The sequence below is a fragment of the Lathamus discolor genome, chromosome 3 (assembly GCF_037157495.1).
Source record: "Lathamus discolor isolate bLatDis1 chromosome 3, bLatDis1.hap1, whole genome shotgun sequence".
Lineage (NCBI taxonomy): Eukaryota > Metazoa > Chordata > Aves > Psittaciformes > Psittacidae > Lathamus > Lathamus discolor.
The window spans coordinates 124915745-124934121 of NC_088886.1; the positions used below are offsets into that span (position 1 = coordinate 124915745).

An 18377-nucleotide genomic window follows, 5' to 3' on the forward strand; every position below is an offset into this window, starting at 1 on the left:
CATACTTAGTTATCTAATAAGATAATATTTTCATTTTTTTCTCTTGTAAGCAGCAGCCAGGAAAACTTACTAAGAATAAATATTTATTTTCCCATAAATCTCAGAGGAATCCATTTTTACATTTCAATACTAGTTCATCTAAACTTACCCTAGCATAGTGCAATTCAACTCCATAAAGTTCTAAGGTACGTGCTGTATTGAGATAACTGAACTCTGCTTCTGCAGGAGACAATCCTCTGAAAGAAAGAAGCTAAATCAGAAACATTATAACACATCCCCCACATCAGGCTCCCTAGTGAGCTCAAAATCTGCATGTGTTTTATGACTTTTACCCCAACCCTGATATTTGAATTTCCTTTCTCAACATATATAGACTGTAACCCAAAAATTTCAACAGGAAAAAAACCCAAACCCAAAAAAACTTCTGCTCAGGTTAAAAGCCTTTTTAACCAAAAATAAATAGCTTTGTGTAGACAAAGTGTTGACTATAGTCCACAAAACAGCTTGTAAATGCACATGTTTTGATTCCAATGCACTGTATCATTTAACTGCCTGTGGAGCTCTAGAATCTGGAAATCATTTTTGCAGTCCTGTATTTTGTATTGGTATCAGGAATTTCTACCCAAGATTCACCCTTAAAGTTCAATTTACCAGAAAGTCACTTCAAATTTCTTTACCCCACTAAATGGAATTTGCTAAGCCATTGACTTCAAGGTAACATAATATTCAGTAGTTTCTAAAACCAACATTATGCCTCAATTAAGCAAATGTTTTTGTAAACATAGCTTACCTTTTGTTAACTATAACAAAAAGCACTTAAGTTCTGAAATACCAAGCAACTATCACTGAAAAAGTACCACAATGTTACACACACACGAAAAAATAAATATATGTATATTTTCCATTGCTTCATTGCCTTTTCCTCGTTAGTAAAAGGTCACAGACTTGCACACAGGAAAGAACAGATACTGAAGAAAAGGACTTTGTTACTTCTAAAGTAACTCTTGCTTACTGGTGAGAGCACCATGAAAACTAAGCCTTTATGCACAAGGCATTCTCAAACACTGTGGAAAAATAAACAAACCCAAACAAAACCTCAAAGAAATTATATCCTACTAATGTAATATCCTGTGTCATACAAATACTGGTTTTAGTACCTTTAACATCTTAATTTTTTCATTTATTTTCCCTGTCATTCTGTCATAGATATTCTATCTGTGCAGAGTATTAATGGTACCATTATACAGACTATCTACAAGAAAATTCCACATTAAACACACTCTTAAGAAGAAACTATACCAAACAACAAAAAAAACCCGGAAACATTTAAGACAAAATACTCATTTTCTTTTAGTAATAGAACAGCACCAGCAGTCAGGATTTGACAAAGTCAGTCAATATCTTCTGCTGTTAATCCTTACATGTGCTGCTGATGTAATTTTGCTATTTCTTTTTCAAAGTCTTGAGGCTGGCTAGGGATGAAAGAATAGTCTGAGAGGTAGCCTGGCAAGTTTTCTGAATGGTTGTAGTCTCCCAGCTCGGCTAAAATATTAAAAAGAGAGATTATTGTTTATCACTGATATACTTGGCACGGTGCAATGCCCCCAGAATTCACAAGAGTCTGCTCCCGCATACTTTATGATCTACAGCAAACAAAAATAGAGATTCCCTTTTGAATACACACTCACATTCTCATGATATTTAAAGAGAGCTTTGAGTAGTTACTTACGAAGGAAGTTTATAAAGCGTTTAATTTTTAATACACAAATTAATTCATAAATGCTGTCATAATGGCTAGCACTAAATATATATCTGAAGGTATTTTTTCTTTTTTTTTTCACCTCTGCTTGCTTTCATGTAATTACATAATATATATATATATTGTTAACATCACAATTGCTATATCTTCATTAGGACCTGCAAACCCCACCAACTCATTCTGTACCAAGATATATTTAGAAGCATTTGTAAACTAGTTTTTGCACATTCAATAATATGTACGGAAAAAAGTACACATACATACACCGACATTGAAACTACTTTACTTGAAAACTTCACTTGAAACTACTAAATGTGCATACATAATTTCTTACACTTTCTTCAAATTTTAAGACAAACTACAAATCACATTTGTTGTCAGAAAAACACATACAAATAACATTTGCTAAAAATACAGGTTTTGAGGCTTTCTAGCTACAATGCAAGAAATTCAGCTCTAAGTACCTGCAATCCATGTAACAGATCTACAGTGACAGATAAGTAACACAGCATGTGAAAACTGGAAAGTTCACAGCAACACAGCATGATGTGGGGTCCTAGGCAGGCCTACTGACACTTTTATGGACCATGGAAGAACTGACAAGAGGAATAAAGGCACTCACAGAGTGGGAGGAAAGGGAAAGCAGAAATAGCTCATCAGCAGAAACAGATCCTATTTTAAATAATTTAAAAACTGGAAAATTGGGCTGGGTTTCATAACAGAGTGCCTGCCTTGCTAAAATCTACTACAGAGATTATGGGACTGAGATATACATTTTCTATTTACGTATATATAAAATCCTATATTGTATATATCCTATATATATATACCTATATATCTACCTGTATAGAGAATCCTAAGAGCTAAACACAGAGTTTAGTAACAGGCAGCACAGAAAATCATTAGACAGAGGTCTGCACATTGAAAAACTCAAGGGCAGCGAAGTCTCTCACATAAACATAACTACAATGAACTGCACATACTCACCACTTCTACAATATTATAAAAACAAACATATTGCATTCTTCAAAGCTAAAAATGTTATAAACTTTTCATTGTGCCTGCTCCATTACAGAATCATAGAAACATATAACCAGCTAGGCTGGTACGGCCTTTAGTCCAACTATTCCCCTGAGTCCACCAAGTCCATCACTAAACCATGTTACTAAGGGCCACGACAGCACTTGCAGTACATATCTATTTCCCAGTAGCTCAAGTTAGGGAGCTTTGTTTAGGAGATATTGCTCTATTGACTGATCTGGAAAAAGGTGACCACCTATCAAAACTGCACATAAAACATTACATTAACTTTACGTTTTTTCCCTGAAAAGATTAACATGGACCCTACTTCTCTGGTATGTACAAAGTATATATCATAGTAAATGTACATGTAAGTATCTTTAATAGCAGAAAAACACATGAATATAGATGGATATATCAGGATTGCTTGTAAAACTGAATTTCTGACAACCACAAATTTCAAGAACTAAGTGCTGAACAGTCTCTTGGTTGTTATGTGGGGCTTTTCTTTTACCCACTGAACAATTTAAGTTTATGAAGGAAAATGAGAAGAGAGGAAGAGGACTAAATCTTGGTCTTCAAGACAGATCTACTCACTGAATGGCTAAATTTTGACCAAATGGGTATTGAACCTCTGGGCCATAGATGTCCAGAATTTTCTTTTCACACCTATTTGGAGATTCACTATATGGTATGTTAAAAATGTTTACGAGTCTAAAAAACGCTTTAGCAACATTATCAAGAACTCCCCTCCACTTTCAGAAAACACAGAAATACAAGAGGGCAATTTTGGGACTTTTTAACTGCATGGGTTTAAAGAAAGAAAGCGGAGTGCTACCAATATTTTTTCCACATCTAATTCAGCAAAACATGCTGGGAGATAAAAAACAACCAACCATATTAGCTTAATCATGAGAAAAGTAGCATCATGCCCACAAACATCACGATATAATGCTATACAAACTACAGACTACAGAAACCAATTAATACTACTTTTTATGTATTTTAGTCTTAACATGCACATGAATACTAATGATACTTACACTGAACAGCATAGGAAGCCAGAAGAGCAGCAGTATTGTAAGGACACGGCAATCTGTTTTGTTTTTAAATTCAGAAAAAAATAAAAATTACCTATTTTGTATGAAATTCAGTTATTTGAGAAAGTCTAATCTTTCAGTCTATGAATACACTAGACAGATAATTATTATAAATACTCCTTGTTGCATAAACAACAATTTATTTTAATTGTTTTGGAAGGTACAATCCCTCACCATTAGCTTTCTCTCAATTTTTTTCAAGTTCCATTTAACATTTAACACAACAAAAATGTCTTACCTTCCAGCAAGAATGTCCTGTTTAATTTGCAAAAAATACTGGTACCTTATTTAAAGAAATAAACAAAAAACCACAGTAAGTAAAATTGCAATTATTTGATCATTTGTCATCAATTTAATGCATTTTGCTTTCAGTTAGTGCAAAACTAAAACTTTACATTTTGCATGCTATTTCTTAAACTCCTATGTGAAAGAAATTAAACTTGATTAGTAAAATAATAATATAGCTTTGAAAATTAAACTATTTACAGGCTATGAAGTTACACTATATTTCACTAAATGGCTGCAAATGTCACATTCTACCTGATTTATTTTCAAGTATTTAGGCTGAACTTAAACATGAAAAATAAAAATAAAATAAAAACAATCAAAGAAAAATCAGTGCTTTCATGATGAATGGCAATATGGCAACCAAAAGCTGAAGTCTGCATCTGTTTATGGGGGTACCTTGATAAAAAGCATTTGTAGTCCAGGCAGATAAAATTAATTTATTCTCATTAACTATATGATATTAACCTAGTTCCATTTAAATTAATTACTCTTTGTATTCCGGAACTACATTCTTAAATAAGGTGGATTCTATTATGTGAAATGACTTCTAACTGACTTCCCTTAACTTCTTAATTTTTCTTTAATTATGATGTGAGAAAAGCTTGTTCTAGAAATTTATAAAGTCTTCCCATGTCTATTTGTTCAAATCAGCAAAAGGAACTGATGAACACTTTAAAACAAGAACTGTTACCCACCAAACAGCAGCAGCAGAAACACTATGACTTAAAAACCCCAACAAATCTTAAACTGCAAAGATTTCCCTCTAAGTTACTTCCTTTGTTTCTCCAACAAAACCCAAATATTTTGTTCACAACTCAGAACGAATCTTTTTTTCATTCAATTTTGTTCCTTCATATTTCACTCAAAGGTTTTAGACCATTTCAAAGAAGTATAAATGTTCACATCAAGTGGCAAATCACACCTGGCATAAACCTCCACTAACAAAGATTTAAGGGGGGTAACAGACAAGACATACTGAGATGGCAGGATGTTAGCACAAGCTTAAACTTTCAACAAAACCCCTTATAATAGAGCATAAAAGCAGCTGGAGAATTTAGGCCCTAATGCCTTTTTATTTAAAAGCAAAAGTTTCACTGAATGGAAAATACAATCATTCCTGCTTTCTTATAAATTTGTGCTGTCTTGGGACCTCCTGGCTCATCATCATTATTATCATCATCATCACCTGGATTCCTTCTTGTAGTTCTGATTCAAAAGCAGGGTCAGCCATACCCACTCCTTATAAACACTCATCCAAATTACATATAGAAAACAGTTCAAGTTTGACCAAAACCAAACATTAAACATACTGACTTGCGCTAAGAAATTAAAACCAAAATTTATTACTTTATTACACATGACTTCTCATAGTTTTATAGTCTTCAGAAAGTGGATTAATTCCTACTTCAAAGACTTCCACAAATGTTTACAAACACACACACAGAAATACAATCATTTACAAGCTAAATATAGCGGAAAGGTAAAACACTCCATGTTTGCAAGAAAATGAGGGAAGACACTTGCAGACCAACAAGCAAAGATGCTAGCCCATGTGCTCAACCCATACAAAACCGTCTACAGATTCTTTAATTGGAATGGCAAGAAGCTTAGTTGAAGCTTAACTTCAAGAAGTTAAAATGAGAGATCAGCCTGGCTTTAGAGACCTCAAAATATTTTCTTATTTTCCACCTAAAAATGTATATTGAAACCAAAAGAGAGATAGATAAAGGAAAATTTCTTTACCTGTTTAAAAAGCAATAAATGACACGTCAGGGGAAGTTCAGGTTGGATATATAAGGAAGTTCTTTACTGTGAGGGTGGTGAGGCACTGGAACAGGTTGACCAAAGAATTGGTAAATGCTCCATCCCTGGCAGCGTTTAAGGCCAGGTGGGACAGAGCCTTGGGCAACATGGTCTAGTGTCAGATGTCCCTGCCCATGGCAGGGGGATTGGAACTAGATGTTCTTAAGGTCCTTTCCAACCCCAGCCTTCTGGGATTCTATATATTAAAAGGATATACCTCACATGCTTAGCTTCAGCATCTCTTCATAAATACACTGAACAAATATATTTCTCCTACTTTTCCTGTTAACATTTATGGCTGCAAAAATGTAGGTCAAAAAGCATTCTGTATGTGTAGCTGCACCTCCATTTTACTTTTCTTTTTTTGGTATATGCTTTATTAGAAATATTCCATGGTATTTAAGGGACCTCATGATTAAGAAACACCAAGCAGAGTCCATTTTCTGTCCACTGTTTTCAGCTCATTAGCTAATCACCCCCATTTGAACATGGAAGCCTCACATACAATTGAGCAAAATGTGAAAGAAATCTGTAGAGTATCAATTTAGCAATGTAGCTCTGAAACAGCCTGCACAACAAACTCAGCTGAAACAATGAAGGTGGCACTGCATTACAGTGTTTTCATCTTCCTTATATAGATATATCTAGAAAAGGGTACGACAATTATTGCTAGCTGGAGTCAATGTTAATAATCAAGTCCTTCTGCCATGAGCGGAACTAATGAAGCTTCATTTCCTTCCAAGACACGTTCCTCAAGCTAAACTCTCCAACACATGGTGAGCTCCTGCTGACCTTTCCTGACCTGGGGCCTTTATAATCTCTCTCCCTCATATGAATTTGCAGAGATCTAGTGAGACAAGAGCTTGCAATGAACCTTTCCCTCACATCTATTCATACTGTCTCATATGTCAACTCATTCCTTTGTTTTCATGAAATTCATAAAAACTAAGCATCTCTGAAAGGTCTCAGCTTAAGCTGGAATTCTCTGAAGTTCGTGCTTTGTTTCTTTTCTTTTCTCAAGGGCGAAATACCTATTACACTAATATACCTATTTGTGACACGGCATCCTAACTTCACTCAAAAAAAACCTCACAGATAACTCCTCTCTCTTTATAACAATTCCAAATACAAACAAGTTTTCTCATGGGCAATTATGCCTATTAGCAAAAAAAGCAGAGCTGACCTAGATACAGCAACCATAGATTATTTCTCATCTAAAAGGATGCTTTATTTATAACATTTTATTTGCAGAATACCGTTTAAAATAAAGAGTTCTCTCTCTTCTCTAATGTTTATTTCATATTGGTCAACATTTACTGTTTCCTCCCTCTCCTTAGAAATATTACATATTGCCCTTCAATTCGAGTAACACTTTTTTCATTATTCTGATGTTCTAAATTTCCTATTTTTTCTAGAGCAAGTATTTCAACAAAACAAAGCCTGATCCAGGCTCTCTGCGATTCATTTTAGTAAATTCTGTCTGCATATGTGTGTAAAATTTTGTCCAAAATATGACAAATTGAAAGAAATTATAAACAAACGTGGACTCAAATTTTCACAGTTTTGGTACTTACGTTTCTAAAGCTATCCTTAATAATTTAAATACTGTTTTTTGAACAGTGGTGACCTGTTTTCAGAATGGCTGACATCCAAAAATTCCAATCTGTCAAATCACGCCACTTATGTAGAAGACAAGAACTAATTAAGAATACTGAAAATTTGAGGCAGCTCTTCAGGGACTAATTGCAACTCACAAGCTTCCTATCTTGATTCACAATGAGAATTTTCTTCAACAGACATCAACACAGTGCTATCAAAATAAGCTTACATGCTTCAAGCTAGAACTACATACAAACAGATTAATTTTATTAGTGTAAAGCAGAAAACTGGGGAGGGGGAGTCAAGAAACAAAAGCAGAAAGCTCAGGACTTTTTTTAGTCACAGAGGAGAACACAAGTAAGGATAAAATTAAATTTGTACTCATTGGTGAATAGTGGGATTAAGTTTTTCCTCTCTTCTCTATTTTCCCTTTTCTGTTTCTACTTAGTAGTATTTACTTCATGTGGTTACTTCACTTTGCATATAAATTTGTAAATTTATTCAAGAAGTTTTTTGTTATATTGATTTGGTGCAACTGCATAGTTCATATCTGTAATTATTAGGCAAAAATTAGAAGCTTGCAAATATGACACAAAAATTATTTAAAACAAAATTTCCATGTTATACCTTAAAAAGTTACTGATAATTTTCCCCTTAAATATAAACCTTCTAGGAAAATGTTTTACTGTTAAATTAACTAGACCTACCTTGTATATTCTTCTTGGAGCTTGTTTGGGTCACTTACAAAAAACTTAACTCTGAAGTTCAAACTGTGAGGAGATCCTCCTGCAATCAAGCAAAGTTATTTCTAATTAATCAGGGTACCCTGAAAAAAGAGCATAATAATGATATATGAATTGACCAAATACATACATGTACTCACTTTTTAATTGTTTCCTGATAGGTTTGTTTGGATCCAGCCACCTCTGGAAAGAGACAAATTACAACATCAACTTTAGAGAAACAAAAGAAGTACACATTATAGCCTTAAATATCAAGAAACTGTTGCTTTTCTATTACTTTTTAGTCGGTCTTTCAACAAAATGTCTTACTGACATACAAAGTCTTATTACTGATTCTTGAAAGACACCAACATTAACATCAACAGCTGCTATTGTTCTTCCTTCCCTGAGATTAGCCTCTGTTGTCAAGGAATCTGTCTCTTACAGGTCTAATTCAACTATGACTTGGTTCTCCGATTATCACATGAGCCTGTGAGAGTTTACAACACAATCATGGTGTCATTAACAATCTTCAGCTACTCTTTATTATCTAAGGTGAACAAACTGTAGCAGGGAAGAATTAGAGGCGGGCTAATTTACCCAACTCAGAAGTTAATTTGCTTAAACTAGTTCCAGTACTTCTGACTCTGCATTTTGCACGTCTGACATACATAGGGAGTGAATTAGCTAAGTCACTAATTGCGATCTTGGAAACCAGAGGCTCAGCACTCAGCCTACTGGATGGAAGGACTACACAGCAATTTTATGAGACAGCACCCAATCTTGACCATCTTTATGGGAGAACACTGCTGTGGGGAAGTACAGGCAAATCCTTATAAAAATCAATGCTGCAAATTTCAGCTAGAAGTATGATTCCCTGGAAAGGCCTACAAGTTGTTGAAACTACTCCCCACTGTCAACCCAGCAGACTCTGCATATACCAACGTAGTTCAGCTAACTCATAGAATCAACTAGGCCAGAAAAGACCTTCAAGATCATCAAGTCCAACCATTAACCCAGCACTGTCAAGTCCACCACAAAACCATGTCCCTAGGGGCCTCACCTACACATCTTTTAACTATGTCCAAGGATGGTGACACCACCAGTCCCTGGGCAGCCTGTTCCAAAGCTTGACAACCCTTCTGGTGAAGAAATTTGTCCTAATATCCAATCTAAACCTCCCCTGGCACAACTCGGAAGTGTCTCTGCTATAAATACTGTTCAATTCCTCATCCTGCCTTGCAATGCAAGCCCACAAGCCTCTGGAAACAGCTATATAGCCACAGTTCCTATGAAGTGACAGAGACCTAACCCTGTATGGCATGTAACTACCTCACCTTTATCACAGGGCTTTTTTAGATTTTTTTTTTTCATGTGAGGGGGAGGAGGAAGCAAACACACAGAGGTACCTGAGCTATCTGACAGACACTATAGATCTGAAGTTAATTATGAGACATTCTATACATTAGGAACAACAAGTAATGATGACTACAACTAAATGCATTATCCTTGTAGAGGATGTCTTAAGAGAGACCGAAGAGGCTGTTTGATACATCTTAAAGAGTGTGATTATGTCAAAGGGAAAACCTCAAACAGGATCAATTAACTTGTAAGACTGCATGTAAAGGCTTAATAAAGGACCCTCCCACCAGCAATACACATGAATATTATATAAGAATCTTTCAAAACATGGTGAATGATACTTGAGTATCTTTAAGCAAGGGGTCATCATCCAATATATCTGATAAATGCACAGATATGACTGATAATCCTCGGATTTATATTTTTCTTTTTTTGTGAGAAGTACTGTTTGAGATGACAGTTAATCCATAAAACCTGAAACTGAAATGCCTAGCAGAAAAGCTTGTATTTACATTTTCTTCTGGTTGTAAAGATAAACTCATATGCCTGTCAAAGTCCTGGATGGAATCACTTCCATCCAGCACGTTGACCACACCACACAGCTTGGTGTTACTGGCTCCTACTCACTCAATCCAACTGCACCCTTATTCCTACTATATACCAATACCCCCTTCTTGGCATTGCTCCAGGCACTCAGAGGCCAAGACCCTAGCTAAATATTCTACTCCTGCTGTACACAGCTTTGTTGCATTGACTTTGACTGTGATATTAATCTTGTAGGAAAAAATAAAAGAAAAAGCTTGTGCAATTTATGAAATCCATGTTTAGGCACAATGATAGAGGTTTCACACTCAATTAGCAGAATCCCCTTTCCCCCACCACCTTTATCTCCTGACATATTGGCTGTAGTTTAGCAATATTCTGCTGTGTTATTTCAGAAGTAACTAGAATATTTGTCAGTCTAATCTGGTTTCTTTGTCCAAATGAACAGAGTGTAAACAGATATTAAAGAAAAAAAAGGAATTAGTCAAACCCATAAATACTTCATGACTAATATTCATAATATTTATATTTCTCCGACACATTGTTTTCACATCAACTAGATATGTGCTAAAAAGCCAAAATATTTATTAGTTAAAGAATACTAAACCTTTAAAGCATGTTCTTATATCAAGAATTCTGAGGTCATTCTTCTTTTGGACTAATTCTTTCCCAGACCCTTCTATTAGTGTTGTGTTCAGCTGCTTCCAGATACACAAACTAAAAAACCCAGAGCTTAGACATCTAAGCTTTGAAAACTCAGATAAATGAGAAACACTACAAACTTCTCAATGTTGAGTGAAATAGAGTGATACTCAATTACATACTTCTTAAACAAAGCTGAAAAATAATTCAGCCTTTTCTACAGCATGCCTATGTCTTTTCAGCCTGGAAACAAAGTTTAGAATATAAAGAGGAAATAAGGCCAGTCTGCCAATGTCTTAACAGAACTAGCCACAAAATTTCAACAGGAAACTTTGTAAAGTATCTACCACTGTGCTACATGTCTCTGTTCATTTTAATAATGTTACCAGGATGTAGAAAGATAATAGAATTAGGAATAATTTGCTCTAGAGAAGAAAGAAAAGTGCAAGTAGTTCACTATTCTGGCAGAAAAATTATGGCTGTATTATGATTTCTTGATTCCTATGCTACATTAAAAAAAGGCATTAAAAATAGGTCAAAAAAAACCCCAACCTTTTAGTAAGATTTAAAAAAAACCTACTCCTTCTATTTAGAACAGTCACTCTTGACGGTAAAACAACAGTAGATGAAATCTGCTCTTACTAGAGAAAGTTGAACTATTTTCTGAAATTCACCTTAGTTACTGAATGATTAACACTTTACAGTGTCACTTATCTCTACAGATCACATTCTGCACCATTTGTGAACAAAAATTACTTTTGACATACAAGTTGGGAGATAAATTTAGACCCCATAACTGACAAACACATATAATAGGAATTGGATAAGGAACTGTATTATAAGGAATAATACTTAGTTAAATTGCACTTTATAACAAGTATTGATCATTTGACACCTACAAAAGAACTTCCTACTTCTTACTCAGGAAGTACGCTTCAAGCAATCATCATCTCAGCCCTACAGCTGTAACTATTGCAATGAACATTACAGCTAGATCTGTTAATTTCTACTGGTGATTTACAAAGTTTCAGTCCTATGGAATTTCCTTTTAATTAAAACACATCATTATCATAAACACTCATTTTCAAAGGAGTCCCTTTTTCTGTTAAGTTGATGAGCTGACAGGCTTTGTCACAGTGGACTATATGCAGCACTACTGAAAGAGCTACAAGGTATCTGGGCTAGAAACAAAACACCATACAGATCAATATAACCCCCCCCCCCCAATTTAAAAAAAGAAAAAAAAAGTTACTATTTCTTATCCCAACGGAGAATAATTATGCAGTTTAGTAAACAGGTACAATAAAACAAGCAATATCCTTCTAATGCATTATTTCATTAGCACAGATCTCAACATTTTACTCCAAATGTGCAAACTTGTAACTATTAACATTTAGTTTTATCACAGCTACAAGGTGATATTGACCAACTCAAATAATGCAGTTGGAAAACACGGCGCGACGTTGCAATGGCTTCTATTTAATTCTCTTTACAATGACACAGAGCAGAGAATGTGATGATGATTTATAAAACAGTCAACTTACAGGGTTATCAGAAGATTCATCGGCCAACTGTAAACCAAAGTAATCTCTCTCTGTCAAATCGAGATGCTTGAAGACTACATCCAATAGAACTTGTCCCTGATCATGTTTCTGCAGAGAACAAATACATGTATATTTTAATTAACAAATATATAACTGGACAAAAAGACTTCAGGCAGGCAGAGCACATAAACGTTCTTTCAGATGTGCTCTAGCAGCCTATATTTTAAATATCACAAAGTGTATCCCAGGATATTTTTAAATGAGCTTCATCTCGCTTTCTGAAGCATATGTAAGGAATTATTATTTTTCCTCTTTGCCATTTTCTGACAGTAAGAATTTCTCACTTCTCAGCTAGCTACATGATTATTCCTGAAAGCCATTCATTAGCCAAATCTTCTGATATTTAAAAAGAGTAAAAAGGCTAGAATTTGCCAAAGAACTTTGCAGCCTTTTTTGGGTCATTGAATTTGGAAGTACAGGTCTGTACAAATTAGTCTTACCTATTTTACCTGAAAATCTATTCCTGAGTCTAAATGAACAAGCATACTGAAAACATTTCCAAAGTTAAATGGTATAGACAGCTGAAGCAGACAAATATCTAACTGAGAGGTATCATTTAAAAGCATTCTCTCAAAGATACTACTTTACTCTAAATGAATTAATTCAAATAAACGGAATAAAAATAAGATCACTTTTCAGAGGCAAGTGAACAAACTTGATTTGTATTTCAGGGACAAATCTTACCCTCAAAATGATGTAAAAAAATCTTTACTTACTGATACCTAGCAGTTTTTTGCCTAACTTGAAAATACTGCCAATGCAGTAATTGAAATGCTGAGTATGCCATTATGACAGGACTCAATAAATACATCTGGTAAAATCTGAAGGGAATTTTCCAAAGAAGTTAAAGTGTTATAGCTTCTTGAAGTACAAAAGATAAGGAAAAATTCTGCAAGAACAACTGTCAAACAACAACATCATCAACACAAACACACAAAAAGATGAAAGATATTATTGATACATTTTTCACCCAAATTTTCCACTTCTCTGGCACCAAGCAAGTTTCTAATAATTTTCTAGGAGCCGAGTATTATTGATGCTACAATAGATTTGACACATCTTGCCTTGTTCACTGCAGGCAGTAAGACATTTTTAAGGTTTTTAAACAAAAAACCTGCTGGTCTGCTCCCAAAGAGAGCACAACTTCACTTCCCAAAGAGATTATACAACAGTTCACTTTCATAGCTGTTAAAACAGAAGTATGTAACTAAAAAGTCAAAAGAAGGTTGCAAGAATTTCATTGGATCACTTTAGATGTTTATTAACATCTAAGAGCATCTTAACAAAACTCATCTTCCTGTTTAGCCGAAATTACACTGAGGTTGAGTAGACTGTGAAAGCCATTTATAGGGGGCTAAAAACTCCAAGAAGCTTGATAATTCATTTCACAATGGAATAGAAAATAGCTATAAGAAATTATGCTTGAAATTATTCCAGCAGGACAATCATAAGCAGAGCTCTGCACGTTTTAAGTTGAAATTACATAAGGCATGTATTTCAGGGCCTCTATAAATTTGGCTAAGTTAAAGTGATCTAAGAAGTGCTATATTTACTATAAAAAAGAAAAATCATAGACAAAATTTCTCGATGATTAATGAAATGAGCAGCCTGTAGGAGCACCATAGTTAAACAGTTCACTACTGAAAGATTTATTTTCTAGTAACTAAAAACAAGGTAAAAAACCCCAAACAGATGTTAACATAATAAATACATAACATTATAAATGCATAAGGCAATTTTAATATACAATCCAAAAATACTTTCATTTTTACTAAATGAGGGATTTCTGATATATTTTGAAATAAACCCGTAATTAGTACAAATTTTCCAGCAAATAAAACTAATTTTAAAATAACACAGCAACACTAATTGCTTCTTGGCATTTTTCTCATTTAGATATAAATCAGAACACTCAATGAACTTATGACGCTAACTGTCACAAAATGGGAGATGTGTGGAACCCAAGTTTAGGCTTACATTTACTACAACTGACATGTTACTTCTTCAAATAACATGCAAATATCAATTCTGTAGTTTTTTTCCAATCTAAACCTGAGAATTTATAGTGTTTCTTAAATATCTGAATAGATGCTTCCTAACGAAGAATTTGGAACTTGTTGACCGGTTTGAATTTAGTAATTCAGAACATCATTTCACGACTGCAAAGAAGGTATTTCTCCTGCAACAGAGCAGCAAATTAGGTAAGAGAAGACTAGTTTGAACATGAAGCACTTGTTTTGATCACAGTGGTTTACTCTCAGCGCAAAATAAAGATAAACATCTAGTAAAACCAGACCTCAGTTTAACCCATCTCTGATATTTATATAATGATGTTACAGCTTGCCAGAGCAGGTGAAGGTGACAATCCTACTTGTCATGAAAGGTCCAGAATACTTGTAATACTATCATAACTATTAAATAGCTGCTATAAATTATAAAAAGTATTATAACAAGTTTCTATTTTTGCCTTTATATATTTATATATATGAAAGTCAAATCCATAAATGTGGATAAACATAAAAAGAAACTTGCTTTATTTCTACAGATGAAGTTAAACATTAGTATTTCCTCTTAAAACAGGGAATGATGGATAAATAGATTAAAACTGGGAAGTATCTAACATTAAATTGCAGTAGTTAGATACAAAGCATCAACATTTTTTTGTATTATACCTTAGTTACTGGACTGCTCTTATCTCAACCCATGGGGCTTACATTCTTTCGATTCTCCTCCCCATCCCTCCAGGAGCACAGCATGGGGATGGAGGTAGGGAGTGAGAGAGCGGCTGTGCAGTTCTGAGTTACTGGCTGGGCTTAAATTTAAACCACGGCAGTTGGAATGTTGGAATGCTATGTGTACTTCTTATTAGTCATTGCTGGAGGCAAAACGTCTAACAAATTTTGGCCTTTCAAAACAAATTCGACATCAGCACCAGACATCAATATATTAGCTGTACTTTTTGAAGTATCTATCATCTACTGGCTAACATCTGGTACACTGGATATATACACATAAATTTCTAATTGCAAAATGATTGTTAGCTGCTTACCCATGTTTGAAAATTTAGGAAAACATCTGTAGTTATATAGCTTTAATGCCTGCTTACCAACTACCACTACCTTCCCTATTTCTCTTACGACATTTCAGTTTTGTTGCTGGCCTACAGAACTGGCCACATCCACAGCAAACATCGGGAGCTACTGCTGCTCTGTGAGCCCAAACAAATCTGGACTTCTGATGACAGGGATGACAGGTCTCAGGCTTTCCTGAAGGAGGTCAGACACCTCTGTTGCTCACAGGTCTGTGGGAGTCTTGCTTCTTCACTAGTGGAAACACTGGAACCTCTCACAGCTCACCACAATATTTGTGTTGCAGCTCAAGCAAGTACATTCCCCAAAAGCCAGAGCTGCACTACTGTCTCCTCTCATTCTACAGCTTACATTAGCTTTGCAAAAAGTTACCCTATTTTAAAGAAAAGTGTACAAGCAGGCTTTGATTTGTTTTCCTCAGGAAAAAAAAATTAAAAAAAGAAAAAAAAACACAACTAAGTAATAATGGAGATAAAATTATTGAACTTTTTCACTTCTAAAATTAAAGGGGGTTTGGTGTAGAGGGTTTTTTTACAGATTTAGTGATCTTCACATCATGTACTGGCTTTGGGGGAATACAGTTAAGTCAGCCTGCACAGAAAAGATACAATTTGAGGTATCTAAACAATTAATTAAAACCAATTAAAGCAATTAAAGCTTCTTGAAGAAGCAGGTTTATGGTAATGCAAATCATCCTGATCACATTATTAACTCAAATCAGTCTCACCGCTTCCAGCTCCACGATCTACAGAATATGCTTTTCAGGGCTGAAGTACGAGTATGCTTCATTTGCTAAGCAGAGTATTTTATAGAAAGGATTTCTACTCTTCAAACATATGCACAGGTAGTTCCAACTGATTCTTCTGCCTTTGCCTGGCTGAAATCCACAGGGATTGTTTGATTTGATTTGTTATTCCCTATGCTAGGTAAGTCTTAGCACAAAGAGAATGCCTATTTTGCAGATCAATGGAAAAGGCTGGTTGAGATGTGAACTTAGAACATGTCACAAATTGTCAAGAGACGTTGTCTGTGATCAGTACTTTGCTGCTGGAGAAGAAAGAGCGTTTGAGTACATTTTTATTAATATGGCACTGCATACTCTGGATGATTAAGCTTTATAATCATTAGCATACAGAATACCTATAGCAATCACCAGGAGAAAAAACCTTGCTAATTTATTTGATGTTATCTTTCTTCTTCGTATTTTGAAAACAATTCCATAAATATTTATTGCCAAGTACTGTGTCAACCACAATAAAGTAAAACACAGCTATAAAACCTGAAAACCTATATACCATGTAGGTTAGCATACATCTGCTACAATTGAATACTTTATTACTCCCTATTTCTGTAAAAAACAGATTAAGGCTAAGACACAAGATCAAAATCTTGAGCACCAAGGAACTTTTTATTCCCTAAACTCAGTCTTAATTGCCAAACTTGCAGGCTGATCTGTATAAGCAGTAAAGCGTGATCCATGTAACTAAAATATTTAGTACACTAGGGAGGTGGTGAGAACATATTATATAATTTTTTCTTGGGAGACAGAGAATAGACATTTGAGGATTTATAACTGGTGGTTCTACTCTACACAGGGGCTAGCATTCTCTAACATAGAGCTTTTGAACAGCTAGATCAAAAAGAAGCATAACCTCCCATACCTATTCTACAGCAATTATTTTTTATTTTAGCCAACTCTTACAAACAAATAAACCCCTGCAAGATAGATATTTTAATGGAAAACTCATGCAGCTGAAAGCAAAGTACACAGCATTTACGATTTCGCATGCACTTGTAATGCTTTGTTTCCAACTATATTCTGCACATACTACTTTTTGGCAGGCTGTATGGACTGGGAAACTGTTAGCAAGGATGAGAAGGTAAAGAGAAGTAGAATATTGTAGAGAAAAAGGTGAAAGGGACATAGGAGAAATCATCCCAGAAAGGAAATGAGGCTTCATGTTAATGATCTATTTTTAGCCATCCAGAGAGTAGATATGCCTTGAAGACTGAGATTTAGTTCTCTTCCTCTCGCTGTATTTTCACAGAACCACAGAATGGTTTGTGTTGGATGGGACCTTAAAGACCATCTAGTTCCAGCCCCCCTGCTACAGGCAGAGACACCTTCCACTAAACCAAGTTGCTCAAAGCCCTGTCCAGCCTGGCCTTGAACACTGCCAGGGATGAAGCAGCCATAGCTTCTTTGGGCAACCTGTTCCAGCGTCTCACCACCCTCATAATGAAGAATTTTTTCCTAATACCTAATCTAAGTCTCCCATCTGTCATCTTAAAGCCATTCCCCTTTGTCCTGTCACTACATGCCCTTGTAAAAAGACCCTCTCTAGCTCTCCTGTAGGCCACCCTTTACATACTGTAAGGCTGCTATAAGGTCTTCCTTGAGCCTCTTCTCTTTTTCTTTCCTTCTTCTAGTATGTATGTGTGCAAGCATGCCTGCCTCAACACAACTTCCCCTTCTATTCTGTCCTTAACACTATTTTGGAAGTCAAGCCGTAGCCATACGCACACAACTCTCTCAACACAGTTCCATGGCCTTCTTGGATATCTAACTACTGCTTCACTCCATTAAGTTCAATTTTCTCTTCAAAAACCGTAATAAACACACCACCTGTAAATTCCACCATCACATCATTCAACCTTTCTCCATGTAAGTCATCAGTGCTATAGCTTATAAAGTAAAAGATGACTTCTCTTGCCTCAGGACACCCCACAGCTTGTTTTGTGGTTCTTCTCACACAAACATAACTTTAAATGCTTTAATGTTCTCCTCTGAGGTCTTTGGCTGCTGTTCATAGGGGTTTTTCCCCTCAAGAATTTGAAAGAAATGG

At 35.2% G+C, this 18377-nt stretch overlaps 1 protein-coding gene across 5 annotated transcripts in view; it reads right to left on the reverse strand.

The window, feature by feature from the left end:
* The window catches only part of PTPN4 (protein tyrosine phosphatase non-receptor type 4), a 112954-nt gene that overhangs the window by 53949 nt on the left and 40628 nt on the right, over positions 1-18377 (reverse strand). For all 5 annotated transcript variants that reach the window (XR_010610865.1, XM_065671504.1, XM_065671503.1 and 2 more), the window contains exons 3-9: positions 12383-12490; positions 8453-8495; positions 8277-8355; positions 4118-4162; positions 3823-3875; positions 1422-1542; positions 149-236 (exon numbers count right to left, since the gene is read on the reverse strand). Coding sequence is in view for 4 of the 5 variants with exons in the window: in XM_065671504.1 (XP_065527576.1) it covers positions 149-236; positions 1422-1542; positions 3823-3875; positions 4118-4162; positions 8277-8355; positions 8453-8495; positions 12383-12490 (537 nt within the window). In the remaining variant the exon portion in view is untranslated. The remainder of the gene's footprint in view (positions 1-148; positions 237-1421; positions 1543-3822; positions 3876-4117; positions 4163-8276; positions 8356-8452; positions 8496-12382; positions 12491-18377) is intronic.